The following is a 24,937-nucleotide window of genomic DNA, read 5'->3' on the forward strand; positions in this document are numbered from 1 at the left end:
ATTGGAACAGCGACTGCGAGCCAAGTCTAATCGCTCAATATCAGTGCCTGACCTCACTAATGCTCTTGTGACTGAATGGAAGCAAGTCCCTGCAGCAATGTTCCAACATCTAGTGGAAAGCCTTCCCAGAAGAGTGGAGTCTGTAATAGCAGAGGGGGGGGGGGACAACTCCATATTAATGCCCATGATTTTGGAATGAGATGTTTGACAAGCAGGTGTCCACATACTTTTGCTCATGTAGTGTACGATAATATGACCCTCAACTACACGATTTGATCCATCAAATTTACTCTGAGGATTCAACCCTGTGGGAAGCTTCATGCATCATTGACCTCAGTGAGAAGACGGGCCCTTTGCCGTCTGGTGGGGGGAAATGGGGCTGCTACAGGCTAATATATATCAGCAGCCTTTTCAAAACGTGGTTTGGCCTTTAGACACAGTCACTAACACGGGTATGGCAGAAGCACACTTTAAGAGAGCAGACATATTAAAGACACTACGTTGTCATTGTAATAATGCCTTTATTAAGATGCCTGTAGAGATGCTATGGATCCATTTCATGAACCTTTAATGATGTGGTTAGGACCTGTTATAACACGTTCATGAAAGGCTTATAGACCTGTAGTAAATGCATTATATCTATTTAGTCTTAGTAAATCGTTACCATACAGTCATATACATCCTATATTCAGACCAAGTTGTATTTAATGACAGAGTCAGAGGAATGTGTGCTTTCAGTCCTGGCGTAGTTTACTGTGCTCTCATCTATAATAATAATATAATACATCTGAGACACTTTCCATTGTCGTCTTCAGCAGACGAAGCTTTGTTCTCCAAACATGCTTTTCTTCTTCTTCACACTCCGATGAATCATTCAACAGAAAACTTGTCATCAGTCCTGCTCGGATCCTCATATCAGACCCTCAGATCCACACATCAGACCCTCAGATCCTCATATCAGACCCTCAGATCCACACAGTCCCCAGGAACCTCCTTGTGTAGATAGATACTGCCTTCATTTTAACAAACAAATCCTAATTTTATGACGAGATGTTCATAACAACTTTAACTTTCAGAGTTTAACCTTGTGCTGTTGTTATGGAAGCCGGAGAAGGTGTAATATAATTGGACCCTGGAGGCTCCTTTCAGATAAAGAGTACATGGAAGGGGATGATGGTGATGATAAGCTTCACGTATTCTGTTACTATGGCAGTGATCACTGAGTGAGGGATCACAGCTGTGTTTGATTGGGGAACTGTTTGCTTCCTTTTTACTTTCATTTCCCAGCTCACTGATTGGCCAGAGAGAGAGAGGGAGAGAGAGGAAACGTGGTTGTCATTTAAATCAAATCAAATCAAATCACATTTTATTGGTCGCATACACATGGTTAGCCGATGTTATTGCGAGTGTAGCGAAATGCTTGTGCTTCTAGTTCTGATCTACAGTTGAAGGCGGAAGTTTACAAACACCTTAGCCAAATACATTTAAACTCTTTTTTTCCCCCCACAATTCCTGTCATTTAATCTTAGTAAAAATCTCCTGTTTTAGGTCCGTTAGGATCACCACTTTATTTTAAGAATGTGAAATGTCAGCATAATAGTAGAGATAATGATTTATTTCAGCTTTTATTTTTTTCATCACATTCACAGTGGGTCAGAAGTTTACATACACTCAATTAGTATTTGGTAGCATTGCATTTAAATTGTTTAACTTGGGTCAAACATTTTGGATAGCCTTCCACAAGTTTCCCACAATAAGTTGGGTGAATTTTGGCCCATTCCTCCTGACAGAGCTGGTGTAACTGAGTCAGGTTTGTAGGCCTCCTTGCTCATTTACGCTTTTTCAGTTCTGCCCACAAATTGTCTATAGGATTGAGGTCAGGGCTTTGTGATGGCCACTTCAAAACCTTGACTTTGTTGTCCTTAAGCCATTTTGCCACAACTTTGGAAGTATGCTTTTGGTCATTGTCCATTTGGAAGACCCATTTGCGACCAAGCTTTAACTTCCTGACTGATGCCTTGAGATGTTGCTTCAATATATCCTCATCATTTTCCTACCTCATGTTGCCATCTATTTTGTGAAGTGCACCAGTCCCTCCTGCAGCAAAGCACCCCCACAACATGATGCTGCCACCCCCGTGCTTCACGGTTGGGATGGTGTTCTTCGGCTTGCAAGCCTCCCCCTTTTTCCTCCAAACATAATGATGGTCATTATATCCAAACAGGCTTTTTTATGGTGGTTTTTGAGCAGTGGCTTCTTCCTTGCTGAGCGGCCTTTCAGGTTATGTCAATATAGGACTCATTTTACTGTGGATATAGATACGTTTGTACCCGTTTCCTCCAGCATCTTCACACAGTCCTTTGCTGTTGTTCTGGGATTGAAATGCACTTTTACACCAAAGTACGTTCATCTCTAGGAGACAGAACGCATCTCCTTCCTGAGCGGTATGACGGCTGCGTGATCCCATGGTGTTTATACTTGCGTACTATTGTTTGTACAGATGAACGTGGTACCTTCAGGCATTTAGAAATTGCTCCCAAGGATGAACCAGACTTGTGGAGGTCTTGGTTGATTTCTTTTGATTTTCTCATGATGTCAAGCAAAGAGGCACTGAGTTTGAAGGTAGGCCTTGAAATACATCCACAGGTACACCTCCAATTGACACAAATTAGCCTAACAGAAACTTCTAAAGCCATGACATAATTATCTGGAATTTCCCAAGCTGTTTAAAGGCACAGTCAACTTAGTGTATGTACACTGGAATTGTGATACATTGATTTATGAGTGAAATAATCTGTCTGTAAACAATTGTTGGAAAAATGACTTGTCATGCACAAAGTAGATGTCCTAACCGACTTGCCAAAACTATAGTTTGTTAACAATAAATTTGTGGAGGGGTTGAAAAACGAGTTTTAATGACTCCAACCTAAGTGTATGTAAAATTCTGACTTCAACTGTATGATGTTATGAGATGTTTAGGACCGTGTGGTTGAAGATAACCACTCCTAACTTCTCTGTCAGTAAAGTGCTACCTGTTGTCCATATGGTCTTTATATACCAGTCTAACTCTGTTGGTCATGACAACCTAACTGACAAACAGCAATGGTCCAGGGCACAGTGAGTTCTGTTTGTTAATAGGAGCTGAGAAAATGTCCTATGAAAGCCTCCTCCCGCCGAGGAAGCACAATTGAGCTTCCTCCCGGAAGCTAATGCGGAAATGTTTTAAAATCTGCCACACCCCCTTTGAATCAGATGTTGATTTCTCAGAGGAGAAGAGCACACATTTAAAAAACTCTACTTTACTTATTATTTTACTATACAATGTCTCGCACAACTAGCTACATTTATTTCTTCCACTTTACCCATGTATTTTGAGATTCCTCCTCTGTAAATGTAATTTGCCCGATTACACACTATTGGAGAAGGAGTCTCGTTTCAGACAAGCGCGTTGGTTTCCAAGTTTCTTCTCTTCCCCTCTTTGATTGTCAGGATGGAGGAGAGGACGCGAGGAGTCGAGCAAAACCATTTGAGAATGCCCTAGAAAGTGAAAGCTGTAGAATCTAGATGAATGGACCAATCAGACGCACTGTTGTTGACTCACAGATGTCACCATGAGGACGCTGGTGGGAGGAGCTATAGGAGGACGGGCTCATTGGAACGGAGTCTACTGTGATTTATGTATATTTTATGTGTTTGACTCCGTTCCAATACTTCCATTCCAGCCATTACAATGAGCCCGTCCTCTTATAGCTCCTCCCACCAGCCTTCTCTGATCTCAACCAATAGAAATGGCTGTCTGAGGGACAAATCATTTGATTGGTTTCGAAGAACAAGTGAACGAGTCATTGAATGTTTTGTGGATCGTGGTTAGCTACATGTACAGCCGATTAGCACTTTGGTGAGTTGGCAATGACCGACTATTATCCAAATACTAATTAGTCTCAATGCTAAACTAATCTCGCTTGGCACTTTTGTGTAATGTCATTTTCCTTTGCCTAATAGTCTTGGTCTAGCTGGGCATGGAGGCCACAGGTCTAGTCTAGATGGCAGCTGGCACTGGGCATGGAGGCCACAGATCTAGTCTAGATGACAGCTGGCACTGGGCACTGGGCATGGAGGCCACAGATCTAGTCTAGATGACAGCTGGCACTGGGCACTGGGCATGGAGGCCACAGATCTAGTCTAGATGACAGCTGGCACTGGGCACTGGGCATGGAGGCCACAGATCTAGTCTAGATGACAGCTGGCATGGGCACTGGGCATGGAGGCCACAGATCTAGTCTAGATGACAGCTGGCACTGGGCACTGGGCATGGAGGCCACAGATCTAGTCTAGATGACAGCAGGCATGGGCACTGGGCATGGAGGCCACAGATCTAGTCTAGATGACAGCTGGCACTGGGCACTGGGCATGGAGGCCACAGATCTAGTCTAGATGACAGCTGGCACTGGGCACTGGGCATGGAGGCCACAGATCTAGTCTAGATGACAGCTGGCACTGGGCACGGAGGCCACAGATCTAGTCTAGATGACAGCTGGCATGGGCACTGGGCATGGAGGCCACAGATCTAGTCTAGATGGCAGCTGGCACTGGGCACTGGGCATGGAGGCCACAGGTCTAGTCTAGATGACAGCTGGCACTGGGCACTGGGCATGGAGGCCACAGGTCTAGTGTAGATGACAGCTGGCATGGGCACTGGGCATGGAGGCCACAGGTCTAGTCTAGATGACAGCTGGCATGGGCACTGGGCATGGAGGCCACAGGTCTAGTCTAGATGACAGCTGGCACTGGGCACTGGGCATGGAGGCCACAGGTCTAGTCTAGATGACAGCTGGCACTGGGCATGGAGGCCACAGGTCTAGTCTAGATGACAGCTGGGTTGCCTGTTATTGCTTCCTTATGTCTCTGTGTTTCTCTCATACAGTGACTGGCTGTGTCTAGTTTCCTTGTGTGTCATCTGGGAATGTGGCTTCAGGATCCCACATCTGCCTGAAACCAAAACAACTTCTTCCAAATAAAGATGTCTGCTGCATACTCTACATCCCAAAGGCAGAACTCTGGGCACTGGGCCCCCTCTAGTCTAGATGACAGCTGGGTTGCCTGTTATTGCTTCCTTATGTCTCTGTGTTTCTCTCATACAGTGACTCTCTAGTTTCCTCATCTGGGAATGTCTCTCCCACTCTGCCTCTCTTCTCTGCTCTCTCTACATCCCAAAGCAGAACTCCCCCCTCTCTCTCCCTCTCTCTCTCTCTCTCTCTCTCTCTCTCCCCTCTCTCTCCCCTCTCTCTCTCTCTCCATCTCTCTCTCTCTCTCTCTCTCTCTCTCTCCCCCTCTCTCTCTCTCTCTCTCTCTCTCTCTCTCTCTCTCTCCTCTCCCCCCCCCCTCCCCTCTCCCCCCTCTCTCTCTCTCCATTTCTCTCTCTCTCTCTCCCTCTCTCTCTCCATTTCTCTCTCTCTCTCTCCCTCTCTCTCTCTGTATATGAATCTCTCTCTCTCTCTCTCTCTGTCTATGAATCTCTCTCTCTCTCTCACACACACATCTGCTAGACAGAGTCTTACGGTATAATAATTATATGTGAGCGTGTGTGGCTGTGTGTATGTGAGATGCTTCTCCTGGCTGTATTTCTCACACTCCGAGAGGCCCGGGTTCTCCTCCTCGTCCTCAGAAGTCTTGGGCAACAAGATGTTAGTCTGGACGCTCCACTCTCCATTGGGAGCCATAAAAGGGTGATGATAGCTTGTCAAGGTGATGATAGCTTATCATGAGCTCATATTTGCTGAGTCACGTCCGTGTGTGGTACTACAGCCTTTTATCACATGTGAAGACGGACATGTACTCTTAACAGCATCCATATTTCATATTGTTGCGTGCTCTGAATGGACACATCACCATTCACCAGTCCTTCTCACTGTAATCGTTGGTAGTAAAGTGACTCTGGGCGTATAAATAGGATGGTTCTGCTGAGAGCTAATACGGTAGAGGTATTTATGAGTGAACAATAGGAAACATTTCCACCACCAGTCATTCACACCTCTGTTACTCTGATGCACTGCATCTGTTGACTGGACTGGACAGGACAGGGTGGGAGAGAGAACATGGAAGGGACAGAGAGAGTGATCACAGTGGAAGAGAGTGAGAGACGGGGAGGGAGGGAGGGAGGGAGAGAGAGAGAGGGGGGACAGGGGGTGGATGGAGGGAGAAGGGGGTGGATGGAGGGGAGAGGGGGGCAAGGGGGGGATGGAGGGAGGGGGAGGGAGAGAACATGGAAGGGATAGAGAGAGTGATTACAGTGGAAGAGAGTGAAGACGGGGTGGATGGAGGGAGAGAGAGAAGGGGGGACAAGGGGGTGAGAGAGAACATGGGGGACAAGGGGTGGATGGAGGGAAGAGGGAGACGGGGGGGACAGGGTGGGAGAGAGAACATGGAAGGGATAGAGAGGGATCAGTGGAAGAGAGTGGGGGACAGGGAGGGAGGGAGGGAGAGAGAGGGGGGACAAGGGGGTGGATGGAGGGAGAAGGGGGGACAGGGAGGGAGAGAGAGAGGGAGAGAGAGAGGGGAGGGGGCAAGGGGGTGGATGGAGGGAGAAGGGGGGACAGGGTGGGAGAGAGAGAACATGGAAGGGACAGAGAGAGTGATCACAGTGGAAGAGAGTGAGAGACAAGGGGGGGGAGGGAGGGAGGGGGACAGGGAGGGAGGGAGAGAGGGGGGACAAGGGGGTGGATGGAGGGAGAAGGGGGGGACAGGGTGGGAGAGAGAACATGGAAGGGACAGAGAGTGATCACAGTGGAAGAGAGTGAGAGACGGGGAGGGAGGGAGGGAGAGAGGGGGGGACAAGGGGGTGAATGGAGGGAGAAGGGGGGACAGGGAGGGAGGGAGAGAGAGAGGGGGGGAAGGGGGTGGATGGGAGGGAGGGAGGGGGGACAGGGGGTGGATGGAGGGAGAACATGGAAGGAAGGGAGGGAGAGGGGGTGACAGGGTGGAAGAGAGTGAGAACATGGGGTGGATGGAGGTGATCACAGGGGACAGGGAGGGAGAAGGGGGAGGGAGGGAGAAGGGGGGACAGGGAGGGAGATAGGAGATGAGGGCTGGAGGGAGGGAGAAGGGGGACAGGGAGAGAGGAGATGAGGGCTGGAGGGAGGAAGAAGGGGGGACAGGGAGGGAGAGAGAGAGGAGATGAGGGCTGGAGGGAGGGAGAAGGGGGGACAGGGAGGGAGAGAGGAGATGAGGGCTGGAGGGAGGGAGAAGGGGGACAGGGAGGGAGAGAGGAGATTAGGGCTGGAGGGAGGGAGAAGGGGGGACGGGGGAGGGAGAGAGGAGATGAGGGCTGGAGGGAGGGAGAAGGGGGACAGGGAGGGAGAGAGGAGATGAGGGCTGGAGGGAGGGAGAAGGGGGGACAGGGAGACAGAGGGATGGGGCTGGAGGGAGGGAGAAGGGGGGACAGGGAGGGAGAGAGAGAGGAGATGAGGGCTGGAGGGAGGGAGAAGGGGGACAGGGAGGGAGAGAGAGAGCAGATGAGGGCTGGAGGGAGGGAGAAGGGGGACCAGGGAGGGAGAAGGGGGACAGGGAGGGGAGAGAGAGGAGATGAGGGCTGGAGGGAGGGAGGGGGGACAGAGAGGGAGAAGGGGTACAGGGAGGGAGAGAGAGAGGAGACAAGGGGTGGAGGGAGGGATAAGGGGGGACAGGGAGGGAGAAGGGGGGACAGGGGGGGGAGAGGTAAAGCAAACAGAGATGGTGTGTACCTTACTACTATAGTACCTCATGACTAGGAAGTAACCTCTGCTCACTGGCGTACCACACACTCCTGCAACCCCCAAAAAACCTCATAAGCCATGGCAAGAAGATTTACAATGATTAGAAATGAGCTGAAAAACTGCAACATGTTCTCTCAGCCTCATGGCAAAATGTGTAGAATAGCATGAGATAGCTTTAAAACTGCAGATTTTCCCTTTGTCCCATGGATAAGTGTGTAGAATTGTAGTACGTTAGCTGTGTGTGTGTGTATGCTAGCCCTGGTTTGTGGCTATCTGCTGGCATGTAAACATATGCACGCCGTTGAGCTCATGGCTTGTGTTCACATCGCGTCTCTGCACAGCCCAAGGATACTGCTTTCTCTATTCTCTATTATGGCTCGTTGCCCTTGGTTCATGACCCTGTTCCACCTCTGTTCTGGCGTCTTGTCCCCTGGTTCATGACACTGTTCCACCTCTGTTCTGGCGTCTTGTCCCCTGGTTCATGACCCTGTTCCACCTCTGTTCTGGCGTCTTGTCCCCTGGTTCATGACACTGTTCCACCTCTGTTCTGGCGTCTTGTCCCCTGGTTCATGACCCTGTTCCACCTCTGTTCTGGCGTCTTGTCCCCTGGTTCATGACACTGTTCCACCTCTGTTCTGGCGTCTTGTCCCCTGGTTCATGACCCTGTTCCACCTCTGTTCTGGCGTCTTGTCCCCTGGTTCATGACCCTGTTCCACCTCTGTTCTGGCGTCTTGTCCCCTGGTTCATGACCCTGTTCCACCTCTGTTCTGGCGTCTTGTCCCCTGGTTCATGACACTGTTCCACCTCTGTTCTGGCGTCTTGTCCCCTGGTTCATGACACTGTTCCACCTCTGTTCTGGCGTCTTGTCCCCTGGTTCATGACACTGTTCCACCTCTGTTCTGGCGTGTTGTCCCCTGGTTCATGACACTGTTCCACCTCTGTTCTGGCGTCTTGTCCCCTGGTTCATGACCCTGTTCCACCTCTGTTCTGGCGTCTTGTCCCCTGGTTCATGACCCTGTTCCACCTCTGTTCTGGCGTCTTGTCCCCTGGTTCATGACACTGTTCCACCTCTGTTCTGGCGTGTTGTCCCCTGGTTCATGACACTGTTCCACCTCTGTTCTGGCGTCTTGTCCCCTGGTTCATGACACTGTTCCACCTCTGTTCTGGCATGCCATGTCCCCTGGTTCATGACACTGTTCCACCTCTGTTCTGGCGTCTTGTCCCCTGGTTCATGACCCTGTTCCACCTCTGTTCTGGCGTGTTGTCCCCTGTCTGCTTGTGTACCGGACACTCTACAATCCCTGACCCTTCTACAACAGGACAGCTAGTCTCACATACTGACCCTGACACCCGCCGTCTTCCCACGTCCAGATGTTTGACTAGAGGTCACTGGAGGACAGGCTGAACCCACCCACACGTAGGCATGCAGTCAGGCAGGAAGTGACATAGCCCTACACTCACGCACGCAGGCATGCAGGCAGGCAGGCAGGCAGGCAGGCAGGCAGGCACGTATACACACAGGAATGCACACACACACACTGAGCTCACAGCGCCGCAGGTCAGGAGTTTATTTAAGCAATAATGCCAGAGGAGGTGTGGTATATGGCCAATATACTATGGCTAAGTTCTTATGCACAACTTAAATCGGTGTGCCTGGACACTGCCCTTAGTCGGGTATATTGTTCATATACCACAAGCACCAAGATGCCTTATTGCTATTATAAACTGGTTACCAGAGTAATTAGATCGTAAAAATAAATGTTTTGTCATACCTGTGGTATACGTTCTGATATACCACGGCTGTCAGCCAATCAGCATTCAGGGTTCGAATCAGCCAGTTGATGTTAGTCATGAGGGAATGAGTAAGAGGAGCTTTAGACAAGGACCCGACTGATAATTCTCTCTGAACCTCTGAAGGACCATCACTACCGAGGCTGCACATTTCTCCTCTCTGTCGTCGGAGTGGGCGACCGCCATTTTCACAATCTGCCAACCTACAACCTACATGTTGTCAAACATGAATAAACTGATGTCCAAAACCCAGATGGAAGTTGAAGATAAACTCATAGAAAATCTAAGACAGAGGTCCTCATTTTTTGGTCTTGTTCTTGCTAAATTAGATATTGTAAATTACTTTCTAAAATGAATTGCTTCTTCAACTTCAATGGTATAATCTTTGACAACTTTAAATTGTCTTCATTTGTCTTGAGGACATTGATATGAAAAAAAAACTGGGGAAAAAACATTGTTCTTGGGTGGTCTGAAGCCCAATCTGTTTCAGCTATTTCTGCTGATGCTGGGGGGAATTATATTTAGCACTTCCATAATCCAATATCATGTCTGTTCTAGATTTTCCTTAAAAAAAAAAATATATGACCCTTTATTTAACTAGGCAAGCCAGTTAAGAACAATTTCTTCTTTACAGTGACGTCCTACACCTGCCAAACCTGGACCAATTGTGTGCTGCCCTATGACACTCCCAATGACGGCCAGTTGTGGTGCGGCCTGGATTCGAACCAGGGTCTGTAGTGACACCTCTAGCACTGAGACGCAGTGCCTTCGAACCGCTGAACCAGGGTCTGTAGTGATGCCTCTAGCACTGAGACGCAGTGCCTTCGAACCACTGAACCAGGGTCTGTAGTGACAACTTTAGCACTGAGACGCAGTGGAATGAGTAAGAGGAGCTTTGAACCAGGGTCTGTAGTAATCCCTCTAGACCATCACTGAGGCTGCAGTGCCTCCGCTGAACCAGGGTCTGTAGTGGCCTCTAGCACTGAGACGCAGTGCCATTTTCACAATCTGAACCAGGGTCTGTAGTGATGCCTCTAGCACTGATAAACAGATGCCAAAACCGCTGAACCAGGGTCTGAAGTGATGCCTCTAGAAAACTAAGACAGCAGTGCCTTCACCGCTGAACCAGGGTCTTGTTCTAGCACTGAGACGCAGTGCCTTAGACCGCTGAACCAGGGTCTGTAGTGATGCCTCTAGCACTGAGATGCAGTGCCTTAGACCGCTGAACCAGGGTCTGTAGTGATGTCTCTAGCACTGAGATGCAAAAAACCGCTGAAAAACCAGGGTCTGTAGTGATGGTCTAGCACTGAGATCTGTTTCAACCAGGGTCTGTAGTGACGCTGGGCAGAGATTAGTGTCTTAGCACTTCCTGAACCAGGGTCTTAGTGATGTTCTAGCACTTTTCCTTAAACCGCTAAAACCAGGGTCTTAGTGATTTAACTGAGACGCAGTGCCAGTTAACCGCTGAACAGTGATGCTTCTTTACTGAGACGCAGTCCTACACCGCTGAACCTGGGTCTGTAGTGATGCCTCTAGCACTGAGACGGCCAGTGTGGTGAACCCTGAACTGGGGTCTGTAGTGATGCCTCTAGCACTGAGACGCAGTGCCTTCGAACCGCTGAACCAGGGTCTGTAGTGATGCCTCTAGCACTGAGACGCAGTGCCTTCGAACCGCTGAACCAGGGTCTGTAGTGATGCCTCTAGCACTGAGACGCAGTGTCTTCGAACCGCTGAACCAGGGTCTGTAGTGATGCCTCTAGCACTGAGACGCAGTGCCTTAGACCGCTGAACCGGGGTCTGTAGTGATGCCTCTAGCACTGAGATGCAGATCACCGCGCCACTCAGGAACCCATGTAATAACATCACTGGTAAGAAGTAGAGATATATTTGATAGAGACTGTCTCCGAAGTGGATAACTGAATTAGATGGTGCCAAGACTTCCCATTCACTGGTCGAAGCTTAACCACTTTTAACAAACTTTAAACTTCTGACAAACTTTTGAAAGTGGAGCGAACTAGCCCTTTACCGTTTGGTTTGAAAGCCACTTTCTCTCTCTTCCTGAAGTCTTAGCCTATTACATCACAGATGAAAAGGAAACAATGCTGAATGGGTGTAGACAAGGAAGGATTCTCCAACAGTAGTACCAAAATATTCAAAAAACATTTTCTCAAAAGTGAGGTTACAAGTTGATCAACTTTAAAAAGCAGAATTACTTTCCCATCGTTTCCTCAAATGCAGTGTTGATATACCATTTTGTAGCTCTGACTCTCTACTTTTATCCAATGTAAAAAAAAAATGAATTAAATGTTTTTTTTCCTCATAGGACTGATTGGAGCCGGTCGGTTCACATATGGATTAATGTCTCTTCATACAAATGATTACTGGTTTTCCAGGCAAGGAGCCAGTGGCAATAAAGAGATGCTGCTTGTGTTTTTGGGTGTGAGAACACACGGCTGTAAACCTTCACAGGGATGTGTCTGTCATGCCACACACAGCATGGACCTCTGCTCTTATAGTGAACATGTTTGTTTTGACTGGTAGGTCTACAGGGACTAGTCGTCCTTATCGAAGGTGGGGTGACTTTTTTTCTCTTTAGCAACAATGACACTGGCTTGCTTTGAAATGCTTGAGTTTACGGTAACTCTCTTCATGATTTGAATGACTCAGGGGACTTTCTACTAGGTTCCAGGTTTATGGAATGAGCAACGTGTCAAAGAAAATCTGAATGGAATAGTTACTGTATTCAAAATATGATGGGGGCCATGATTGCTGGGGCTCTACTATAGAGGTAGATAGAGGACTGACAGCATGGGCAGCGCCATTGAGGCTTACAACCCATAGGAATCCCCTCCCAGTTGACTACTTTGACTACTTTAAAATGGTGGCAGCATGGTGGAAGCCATTGATGGCGCTGCACATGCTAAAATGGCCTTTTGGCCACTAGAGCCTCTATGGCTCTACAGAAAACAGCCAGCCATTGACAGTGACAGCCATGATTTTTGTGGCTCTCCTGATCACAGACAGCCATTGGCTATGCAGACAGCCATGATTGTTGTGGCTCTCCTGAACACAGACAGACATTGGCTATGCAGACAGCCATGATTGTTGTGGCTCTCCTGAACACAGACAGCCATTGGCTATGCAGACAGCCATGATTGTTGTGGCTCTCCTGAACACAGACAGACATTGGCTATGCAGACAGCCATGATTGTTGTGGCTCTCCTGAACACAGACAGCCATTGGCTATGCAGACAGCCATGATTGTTGTGGCTCTCCTGAACACAGACAGACATTGGCTATGCAGGCAGCCATGATTTTTGTGGCTCTCCTGAACACAGACAGACATTGGCTATGCAGACAGCCATGATTGTTGTGGCTCTCCTGAACACAGACAGACATTGGCTATGCAGACAGCCATGATTGTTGTGGCTCTCCTGAACACAGACAACCATTGGCTATGCAGACAGCCATTGGCTATACAGACAGCCATTGCTAAAGATATATGTTCTCAGCCAGGGGCTGTTCTGGCATCCTGTGAATGCAGAGCCACAGGCAGTCTGGGCTGTTGAGGTCAAACATCTGGCATGGGGCATTATTTCACAGTGCATACGCTGGGACAAGCTATATATATTGGCCATATACCACAAACCCTGAGGTGCCTTATTGCTATTATAAACTGATTACCAATGTAATTAGAGGAGTAAAAATAAATGTTTTGTCATAGCCGTGGTATACGGTCTGATATACCACTGCTGTCAGCCAATCAGCATTCAGGACTCAAACCACTCAGTTTATAATATGTAATAGTGCATATGCTGGGACAAGCTGGCCCCATGTTCTGTCATAGTTTCCGGTTCCCTCCACACACAGGTGTGTTGTACTCACTCACTGCATCCCTGTGTGCTGTGTTGTGGCCTGGAACCTATCAATGCATGATTCATACGAAAGTAAATGCACTGTTAATTCAAGGTTAGACCCAAGTGCAGACTGGGTGAAGTAACAATATGTATTGTAACCACAGGGGCAGGCAAACGACAGGTTAAGGCCAAGGTACATGACGGCAGGCAGGCTCAGGGTCAGGTCAGGCAGAGGAACGGCAATCAAGAGGTGAAGCAAAGGTACAGGGTCAGCACAGGTAAAGGTTAAAAACCAGGAGGACCAGAAAAATTATCTAGTGAAAATCAGGAGCTGAGACAAAACGCTGGAAGGCTTTAACAAATGAGACGAACTGGCAACAGACAGACAGAAAACACAGGTATAAATACCCAGGGGATAAGTGGGGAAGATGGGCGACACCTGGAGAGGGGTGGAGACAAGCACAAGGACAGGTGAAACAGATCAGGGCGTGACAGTAAAGATACAGATGGTACGGGGCAACAGAGGATGAACAGCAGAGGGGCTAATGATCTTGAAGCGGGGTAAAGGGTCTCCGCTTCTGGGGTAGTAGCCGCAGCACTATGGTGGGGTGCCAGGGCCTCAGGCTTGACATTCTTGGATACCGGTCATTGCTGCGGAAGCAAAGTGAACCACTCCTGGAGGTCCTGGTACTCTGCAGAGCAGTCCGGTTCAATTTCCAAGCCCCCAGGAAGACGTCCCAGGGCAGAGCTGACTTCAGGCAATGAGTGTGGTAGAACGGTCTCCAGCCGACGATGGAACCAGTAGCCTAGTCAATGGAGGGATTGTGTCGCTGGAGCCAAGAGAATCCTAATACCACGAGAACCTGCTGAGACTCAAACAGCAGGAATTGGATCATCTCGCTGTGGATCCCTGACACTCATAGGTTGACTGGGGTGGTCTGGTGGGTGACCCGGCCTATAGAGCGCCCGTCCAACATTCTAACACCCATTGGAATGGAGAGGGGTCGAGTGGGGATGCCCAGCTCGGACGCCACTGTAACATCCGTGAGACTCACACCGGCCCCCGAGTCGATGAGTACCTGGAGTGACTTGGACTGGTCGCCCCACAGCAGGGTGGCATGGAGAGGGAGGGTGAGTAAGGCGAAAATAACAATTATCTTTAAGACCCACCAGAGTACTCACTCCAACGAATGAGCTGCATCTCTTGAAGGGAGACACATAATGACCGACAGTACTGCAATACAGACAACTCTGTGTGTTCAGTCTGCGTACGCGTTCGGCTGGAGGCAGCCTAGCCCTGCCGAGCTGCATCGGTTCGGGAACAGGCAACTCTGCAGTCTTCGGAGGCTCTTGGAGGAATTCGAGTAAGCTTGGATCCTCTCTGGGACTTCCGGAGTTCATCAGATGCTAGGTGGGATCCTTGAGTGAACGATTGGGACCGCAATCAGACCTCTTCTCCCTCCTACGCTCCCATAACTGTCCATCGATCTGGAAGGCGATGAGTGAGTCAAGATCCATCGGTAGTTCCCGGGCTGTAAGCTCATCCTTTACCACCGCCAATAACCCGTGCAGGAACGTGTCGAACAGCGCTTCCGTGTTCCAGGTACCCTCCACTGCCAGCGTGCGGAACTCCACCGCATAGTCTGCCACACTGATGGAGCCCTGCTGAACCTGGAGTAATAGTCTGCCACACTGAGGGAGCCCTGCTGAACCTGGAGTAATAGTCTGCCACACTGAGGGAGCCCTGCTGAACCTGGAGTAATAGTCTGCCACACTGAGGGAGCCCTGCTGAACCTGGAGTAATAGTCTGCCACACTGAGGGAGCCCTGCTGAACCTGGAGTAATAGTCTGCCACACTGAGGGAGCCCTGCTGAACCTGGAGTAATAGTCTGCCACACTGAGGGAGCCCTGCTGAAGCTGGAGTATTAGTCTGCCACACTGAGGGAGCCCTGCTGAAGCTGGAGTATTAGTCTGCCACACTGAGGGAGCCCTGCTGAAGCTGGAGTAATAGTCTGCCACACTAAGGGAGCCCTGATGAACCTGGAGTATTAGTCTGCCACACTGAGGGAGCCCTGCTGAAGCTGGAGTAATAGTCTGCCACACTGAGGGAGCCCTGCTGAACCTGGAGTAATAGTCTGCCACACTGAGGGAGCCCTGCTGAACCTGGAGTAATAGTCTGCCACACTGAGGGAGCCCTGCTGAACCTGGAGTATTAGTCTGCCACAATGAGGGAGCCCTGCTGGAGTAATAGTCTGCCACACTGAGGGAGCCCTGCTGAAGCTGGAGTAATAGTCTGCCACACTGAGGGAGCCCTGAACCTGGAGTAATAGTCTGCCACACTGAGGGAGCCCTGCTGAAGCTGGAGTACCTGCCACACTAGTAATAGTCTGCCACACTGAGGGAGCCCTACTGAACCTGGAGTAATAGTCTGCCACACTGAGGGAGCCCTGCTGAACCTGGAGTAATAGTCTGCCACACTGAGGGAGCCCTGCTGAACCTGGAGTAATAGTCTGCCACACTGAGGGAGCCCTGCTGAAGCTGGAGTTATAGTTTCTGTGGCCCAGACGAGAGCCCTCCCAGACATCAGCGTAAAATGTACGCTATCTTCGAGCAGTCTAAGGGGAATGAAGAAGGCTGCAGCTCGAAAACGACAGAGCACTGGGAGAGAAAAGCCCAGCAGTTTCTGGAATCTCCGTTGTAGCCCTCTTGGGGAGGTAAGCGTGGTTCCCGTGATACCGGTGTGACAGCCCTGCTACCAGCTGGGTTACTGAGGGGCTGGGAGGTTACAGTCATGGTAGGCTGCCTCGTAGGCAACCCACAGAATTGCTCTCGCAAAGCGTCCAATGCTTTAGGTTGTGATGTTCGGCCATGTCCTGGAACCCTTCCATCAGACCACGAAGCATCTCCTCGTGTCTACCAATTGTGGCTCCTTGGGAGGAGATGGTGTTGCGGAGCTGGTCCAAGTCTGCTGGGTCAGTCATGTCCAGTTCGTACTATCAGGAATCAAGGTAAGACCCAAGTGCAAACTGGCAACAGACAGACATAAAACACAGGTATAAATACACAGGAGATAATGGGGAAGATGGAGGACACCTGGAGAGGGGTGGAGACAAGCACAAGGACAGGTGAAACAGATCAGGGTGTGACGAGGGTAGAAATTCTTCTATGTTGTATGGCCTTGTTTGATATTTCACATTGAAATAGCACATTGAAATAGCTCAGACCTAATTGGTCCAACACATGTCATGATTAAATGGTTGAGCTCGGGTCACAGAGCCCTCACCCTCATTGAACATTGATAATTACTGACTGGTGTAGTTCAATGACAAATTCACTCAGTGAACCAAGGAATCAGAGTCCTGACTGAGTACAGCCCACTGCCATCTGTCTTCCTCTGTGTTAAAGCGTCTGGTATCACCTTACTGAGAAGACCAAGACGTGACTTTTGGAATTCAAAGAAGGGACAATATCCCTTTTCCTTTGGTGGCTCTTTAATGATGTAATGCTGACTTGGAATGAGTTAATTCTGAGAGGGACAGAAAGAAAAAATCTCTCTTGAGCGACAGTTTGATAGAAGTTAATCCTGCACATTGTTGATGTCATTGTTAATGACTGAGTAGCACTAGTAGCAGTAGTGAGGGAATGTGGTTGATGTTAGATTTTTCTCTTAGGGACATTTTCTGTGATTCATTCATGTTAGACTCTGTTCCTCCCAACTCATTTTAACATTCAAGAATGCTGATTCATCCCTTTCATAACTGAAAAATGAAGAGCAAGCTGTCTATTGAATCATAAACAATAGGCTGTGTTTGCTTCTGCATAACGGTGGTGATGATGCATGAGCTGATAACATGTTTCATCACACATTTCTAATTCCGACTTGATGGAATTATGACTGGTCAAATATTTACGACTCAAGTTGCATGCATTGCCTGTTACTTGTCTCATTCAGTGGTCATCAGCCTTGAACCTGGAGGGTGGGAGGGGTGTGCAGGCTTTTACTTCAGCCAACCAACCAACCATCACCAACCGTCACCAACCAACCATCACCAACCAACTAACCATCACCAACCAACACACCATATTTAGCGAAGCATAATCTTTTTATTTTTTTTATTTCACCTTTATTTAACCAGGTAGGCCAGTTGAGAACAAGTTCTCATTTACAGCTGCGACCTGGCCAAGATAAAGCAAAGCAGTGTGACACAGACAACAACACAGTTACACATGGAATAAACAAACGTACAGTCAATGAGACAATAGAAACATCTGTATACAGTGTGTGCAAATGATGTATCAAGGTAAGACAATAAATAGGCCAAAAGTGGCAATGAAATTCCAATTTAGCAATTTACACTGGAGTGAGATATGTGCAGATGAGGATGTGCAAGTAGAAATACTGGTGTGCAAAAGAGCAGAAAATAAATATGGGGATGAGGTAGGGGATGATAAATATGGGGATGAGGTAGGTAGTTGGTTGGATGGGCTATTTACAGATGGGCTGTGTACAGCTGCAGCGATCGGTAAGCCTCTCTGACAGCTGACGCTTAAAGTTAGCGAGGGAGACATAAGTCTCCAAGCAAATTTTTGCAATTCGTTCCAGTCATTGGCAGCAGAGAACTGGAAGGAAAGGTGGCCAAAGTAGGTGTTGGCTTTGGGGATGATTACATAGATGTATGTAAATGTGAAGAATTACAATAGATGTCTCAAGCCTCCCTTTGTCCCTCTGTAGATATGCAGTGACGTAATGACCGTAACGTAGAACTCTCCTGAATCACCCCGGTGTCTGGATAAGTTTCCCACTAAAACTTATCTCTTAAAGTCGCTTGAGCAACTTGGCAACCTCTCCAATAACAGAGAGTAATCGTTAAGGAATTTCAGGCAGTTTTCCTAAGCACAATAACATGTTACAATGGTTTTGACCTTATGCTGAGCCATGGTGTTTTAATCGGTAGCATCTGGCCAGAGTTGGCTATACAGTGACTTTTGTTAGTTTGTGTGTGCGTGTGTGTGTGCGTGCGTGCGTGCGTGCGTGCGTGCGTGCGTGCGTGCGTGCGTGCGTGCGTGCGTGACCCATTTTGTATTCTACATGAGTCAAATGTAATCCATTGCCACTGTTTTAAAGGTCGTCTGTTCATACAGGGATTTGTACAGTGCTAGACGTGACCTCCTTGTAAGACCTAATAGTCAGCAAGGTGAGGCAAGTAGTCTCACCAACAGCACACATGCATAAACATTCTTGTGTGAAGGGGAAGCTGGTTTGATGTTGATAGTGATGTGTTTTCCTGTGTGCCAAATACCCCAGATATTGTTGTTGTGGGGGGAGGTCAGGGGGAGGTGCTAATTTTTGGAAGTGGGCTGCTCATTGGATGGCTACATGTAGAAGACCTTTGCAGAGAAGCTGCTTAAATACCAGCCCCTGTGGCACGCTTGGACAGCCTCGGGTGGAGGTGTAAGCTGGTGGCTCTGATATTTGGCAGTCTCAGCCATGTACACAGGCTTCCAGTGCGTGGCCTCCCGATTGCGGCCCTGACAAAAACTAGGGCAAATCAATTGGCTAGGAACTGCTCTGTTTCAGCTGTCGTTGGCAGCCTAGCTGTTTGGAGAAGGAGGTGCTTTCTGTACCCTGGACTGCCATACAGGGACCTTTGAAATGTTTGGATCTTTTTTCTGTAAATTTGATTGGAGGATTCAAATAAATTATTTAAAATGTAGGCGGACATATGTGTGTGCATGCACCTCCAATCAGTTCTATCATGCCTGGCCAAGAGCAGACTGGCTGTAGTTGTTTGTTGTTCTTAGTATTGCATTATAAACTTGGTGGTTTGAGCCCTGAATGTCGATTGGCTGGCAGCCGTGGTATATCAGACCGTATAACAGGTATAACAAAACATTTATTTTTACTGCTCTAATTACACCAGTTTATAATAGCAATAAGGCACCACGGGGGTTTGTGGTATATGGCCAATATACCACGGCTAAGGGCTGTTATTACGCATGATGCAACGTGGAGATCCTGGACACATCCCTTAGCCGTGGTATATTGGCCATATACCACAACTCCTCGGGCCTTATTGCTTAAATATACCACAGTATTTCCGCCAATGATGTCATTGTGAAATGAGCTAGAAAAAAATAAAAAATAACTTGTGTGAAAGCTAAAAGTCCTTTATGTCCATTTACGTCTTTATCTGTTTTGACAGAAAACTGCGTCTATGACCTCACTGCCGGTTGAGGACGTAGGAGAGCCTCTCCCTCAACACTGGAAGTGCTACATGTCACCACAGGGGCGGCGCTACTATGTCAACACCTCCAGCAACGGTAAGGACGACTGATATACAGTGCCTTCAGAAAGGATTCACACCTCTTGACTTTTTACACATTTTGTTGTGTTACAGCCTGAATTTAAAATGGGTTCAATTGAGATAGTTTGTCTATGACACAATACCCCATAAAATCAAATGAACAAAACATGAAAAGCTGAATTGTCTTGTGTCAATAAGTGTTCCACCCCTTTGTTATGGGAAAGCCTAAATAATTTCAGGAGTACACATTTGCTTAACTGTGTGCAATAATAATGTTTAGCATGATTTTTAAATGAAATGTAAATGTAATGTAATTTTTGAATGACCACCTCATCTCTGTGAAAAGCCTGTACAGAATTAAAATCATTTGAATCTTTAAGGAAGGGGCTTCTACAAAGTATTGACTCAGTGGTGTGAATACTTATTGAAATGAGATATGTCTGTATTTAATTGTCGATACATTTGTAAAAATGTGTAAAAACATGTTTTCCCTTGATCATTATGGGGTATTGTGTGTAGATGAGTGATATTTTCTATATGTTTTATCCGTTTTGATTTCAGGCTATAAGGCAACAGCATGTGTAATAAGTTAAAGGGTAGGAATGATTGATTTATAGTGTTATAGACCTACCGGTGCCCAGCCCACATGGGCATACAAGAATACTTTCTGAAGGCAATCTACATGTATAATAAGTTAAAGGGTAGGAATGATTGATTTATAGTGTTATAGACCTACCGGTGCCCAGCCCACATGGGCATACAAGAATACTTTCTGAAGGCAATCTACATGTATTGCCTAAGGTAGGTTGGTTCATATTAATACACAGATGTTGACAGTTGGTATGAGTGAAACTCAATGACAATGGAATGTCCTACTGTTACATAACAATGTCAATGGAATGTCCTACTGTTACATAACAATGTCAATGGAATGTCCTACTGTTACATAACAATGTCAATGGAATGTCCTACTGTTACATAACAATGTCAATGGAATGTTCAATGTCCTACTGTTACATAACAATGTCAATGGAATGTCCTACTGTTACATAACAATGTCAATGGAATGTCCTACTGTTACATAACAATGTCAATGGAATGTCCTACTGTTACATAACAATGTCAATGGAATGTCCTACTGTTACATAACAATGTCAATGGAATGTCCTACTGTTACATAACAATGTCAATGAGACACAATGTTGGTTAAGGGGAACACAGAGACAGAGGAACACAGAGACACACAGAGAAACACAGAGACACACAGACAGAGAAACACAGAGACAGAGACACACAGAGACAGAGAAACACAGAGAAACACAGAGACACACAGAGACAGAGAAACACAGAGAAACACAGAGAGAGACAGAGAAACACAGAGACAGAGAAACACAGAGACGGAGAAAGCACTGCAGTACTTTCCTCTGTTAAGAACAGGACAGGGAAAGTATTGATTTACTGACCTTAAATGAACTCAGGGGGAAACGTGAAGTAATTATATGATGGTGTGAAAAGAAATGGGAGACCTCCTGGGGGAGGTTATTTTCCTGCTCTGCTGGCAGCTCTCAGAGAGGGAGAGAGAATACATTAATGAAGTTCAGGTTCTGAGTTTACAGATGCTGGTTATAATTTGATGAGAAGTAAAATAGGCACCATGGGAGAATGTAGACCATTTAGAATGGGAGGATGTAGACTATTTAGAATGGGAGGATGTAGACTATTTAGAATGGGAGGATGTAGACTATTTAGAATGGGAGGATGTAGACTATTTAGAATGGGAGGATGTAGACTATGTAGAATGGGAAGATGAAGACTATTTAGAATGGGAGGATGTAGACTATTTAGAATGGGAGGATGTAGACTATTTAGAATGGGAGGATGTGGACTATTTAGAATGGGAGGTTGTGGACTATTTAGAATGGGAGGTTGTAGACTACTCAGAATGGGAGGATGTAGACTATTTAGAATGGGAGGATGTAGACTATTCAGAATGGGAGGATGTAGACTATTCAGAATGGGAGGATGAAGACTATTCAGAATGGGAGGATGTAGACTATTTAGAATGGGAGGATGTGGACTATTTAGAATGGGAGGTTGTGGACTATTTAGAATGGGAGAATGTAGACTATTTAGAATGGGAGGTTGTAGACTTTAGAATGGGAGGATGTAGACTATTTAGAATGGGAGAATGTGGACTATTTAGAATGGGAGGATGTAGACTATTTAGAATGGGAGGATGTAGACTATTTAGAATGGGAGGATGTAGACTATTTAGAATGGGAGGATGTAGACTATTTAGAATGGGAGGATGTAGACTATTTAGAATGGGAGGATGTAGACTATTTAGAATGGGAGGATGTAGACTATTTAGAATGGGAGAATGTAGACTGTTTAGAATGGGAGGTTGTAGACTATTTAGAATGGGAGGATGTAGACTATTTAGAATGGGAGAATGTGGACTATTTAGAATGGGAGGATGTAGACTATTTAGAATGGGAGGATGTAGACTATTTAGAATGGGAGGATGTAGACTATTTAGAATGGGAGGATGTAGACTATTTAGAATGGGAAGATGAAGACTATTTAGAATGGGAGGATGTAGACTATTTAGAATGGGAGGATGTAGACTATTTAGAATGGGAGGATGTGGACTATTTAGAATGGGAGGATGAAGACTATTTAGAATGGGAGGTTGTAGACTACTCAGAATGGGATGATGTAGACTATTTAGAATGGGAGGATGTAGACTATTCAGAATGGGAGGATGAAGACTATTCAGAATGGGAGGATGTAGACTATTCAGAATGGGAGGATGTAGACTATTCAGAATGGGAGGATGAAGACTATTCAGAATGGGAGGATGTAGACTATTTAGAATGGGAGGATGTAGACTATTTAGAATGGGAGGATGTGGACTATTTATAATGGGAGGATGAAGACTATTCAGAATGGGAGGATATAGACAATTCAGAATGGGAGGATGTAGACTATTCAGAATGGGAGGATGAAGACTATTCAGAATGGGAGGATGTAGACTGTTTAGAATGGGAGGATGAAGACTATTTAGAATGGGAGGTTGTGGACTATTTAGAATGGGAGGATGTAGACTATTTAGATTGGGAGGATGTAGACTATTCAGAATGGGAGGATGTAGACTATTCAGAATGGGAGGATGAAGACTATTCAGAATGGGAGGATGTAGACTGTTTAGAATGGGAGGATGAATACTATTTAGAATGGGAGGTTGTAGACTGTTTAGAATGGGAGGATGTAGACTATTTAGAATGGGAGGATGTAGACTATTTAGAATGGGAGGATGTAGACTATTTAGATTGGGAGGATGTAGACTATTCAGAATGGGAGGATGTAGACTATTTAGAATGGGAGAATGTGGACTATTTAGAATGGGAGGATGTAGACTATTTAGAATGGGAGGATGTAGACTATTTAGAATGGGAGGATGTAGACTATTTAGAATGGGAGGATGTAGACTATTTAGAATGGGAAGATGAAGACTATTTAGAATGGGAGGATGTAGACTATTTAGAATGGGAGGATGTAGACTATTTAGAATGGGAGGATGTGGACTATTTAGAATGGGAGGATGAAGACTATTTAGAATGGGAGGTTGTAGACTACTCAGAATGGGATGATGTAGACTATTTAGAATGGGAGGATGTAGACTATTCAGAATGGGAGGATGAAGACTATTCAGAATGGGAGGATGTAGACTATTCAGAATGGGAGGATGTAGACTATTCAGAATGGGAGGATGAAGACTATTCAGAATGGGAGGATGTAGACTATTTAGAATGGGAGGATGTAGACTATTCAGAATGGGAGGATGTAGACTATTCAGAATGGGAGGATGAAGACTATTCAGAATGGGAGGATGTAGACTGTTTAGATTGGGAGGATGTAGACTATTTAGAATGGGAGGTTATAGACTACTCAGAATGGGAGGATGTAGACTATTCAGAATGGGAGGATGTAGACTGTTTAGATTGGGAGGATGTAGACTATTTAGAATGGGAGGTTATAGACTACTCAGAATGGGAGGATGTAGACTGTTTAGAATGTAGACATATAGTTTTGTCATGACTCCACCTACTCAGTCTATATGAGTAAAGCTGTTCAGTCAGTGCCTTAGCAAGTGAATGTGTTGTGAATGACAGTACCTATACTAAGGCAGATCAATGACATTCCCAGCATGCATGTCTCAAATCATGGTTTCTCTATATTACTGTGTGTTACTGCGTGCGTGCGTGCGCGTGTGTGTGTGTGTGTGTGTTCGTGCATGTGTGTGTGTGCGCGTGTGCGTGCGTGGGTGTGGGTATTGGGGCAGATGGTCACAGTGGTCTGCACTTGGCCATGAGTAAACATCTCACATGAAAAGCCTATAATCACAAGCAGAAATACAAGTTGCTCCTTTACCTCCTTCTTCTGTCTCAATTTAGACGGACGAAGGCCTCTTTGGTTAACGTGTTAATGGTAAAAGACAAACCACTCCAGGGCAGTCATGTTTGGCGACATCCTCTTCTGAAGCAGTGTCTGTCAGAGAGCCAAAAGCATGGCACTTTCAATTGTTATTACCCTTATATAATAATTTTATCGTTGAGTTGATGCCCCTAATGTGTTGTGTGTTTGTCAGGTCTGGAGAATAATCATATCTGTCTTTCGAATGGGACGTTAAATGGGTGTCCTGACCTTATCGTAAGAGTTGGGTTGTTAACCCCGGTGTCCTGGCTAAATTCCCAATCTGGCCCTCATACTATCATGGTCACCTATTCATCCCAAGTTTACAATTGGCTCATTCAGCCCCCCTCCTCTCCCATGTAACTATTCCCCAGGTCGTTGCTGTAAATGAGAATGTGTTCTCAGTCATGTTACCAGGTAAAATAAGGGTTATATAGATGAGAGGAGGGTGATATTACAGAGAGATGTGGGTGATGTAATAGAGATGACAGGAGGGTGATATTATAGAGAGATGACAGGAGGGTGATATTATAGAGAGATGTGGGTGATATTATAGACAGATGACAGGAGGGTGATGTTATAGAGAGATGACAGGAGGGTGATATTATAGACAGATCACAGGAGGGTGATATTATAGAGAGATGACAGGAGGGTGATATTATAGAGAGATGAGGGTGATATTACAGAGAGATGACAGGAGGGTGATATTACAGAGAGATGAGAGTGATATTATAGAGAGATGACAGGAGGGTGATAT

The 24,937-nt window shown here is 46.6% G+C and overlaps 1 protein-coding gene across 2 annotated transcripts in view; it reads left to right on the forward strand.

Moving 5' to 3' along the window:
- The window catches only part of LOC118363483 (growth arrest-specific protein 7-like), an 84,985-nt gene that overhangs the window by 4,080 nt on the left and 55,968 nt on the right, over window positions 1–24,937 (forward strand). For both annotated transcript variants that reach the window (XM_052493434.1, XM_052493431.1), the window contains exon 2: window positions 19,603–19,720. In XM_052493434.1, the coding sequence (XP_052349394.1) occupies window positions 19,615–19,720 (106 nt within the window). In that variant the 5' untranslated portion in view covers window positions 19,603–19,614. The remainder of the gene's footprint in view (window positions 1–19,602; window positions 19,721–24,937) is intronic.

The sequence above is a fragment of the Oncorhynchus keta genome, chromosome 3 (genome assembly GCF_023373465.1).
Source record: "Oncorhynchus keta strain PuntledgeMale-10-30-2019 chromosome 3, Oket_V2, whole genome shotgun sequence".
NCBI classification, from domain to species: Eukaryota; Metazoa; Chordata; class Actinopteri; order Salmoniformes; family Salmonidae; genus Oncorhynchus; species Oncorhynchus keta.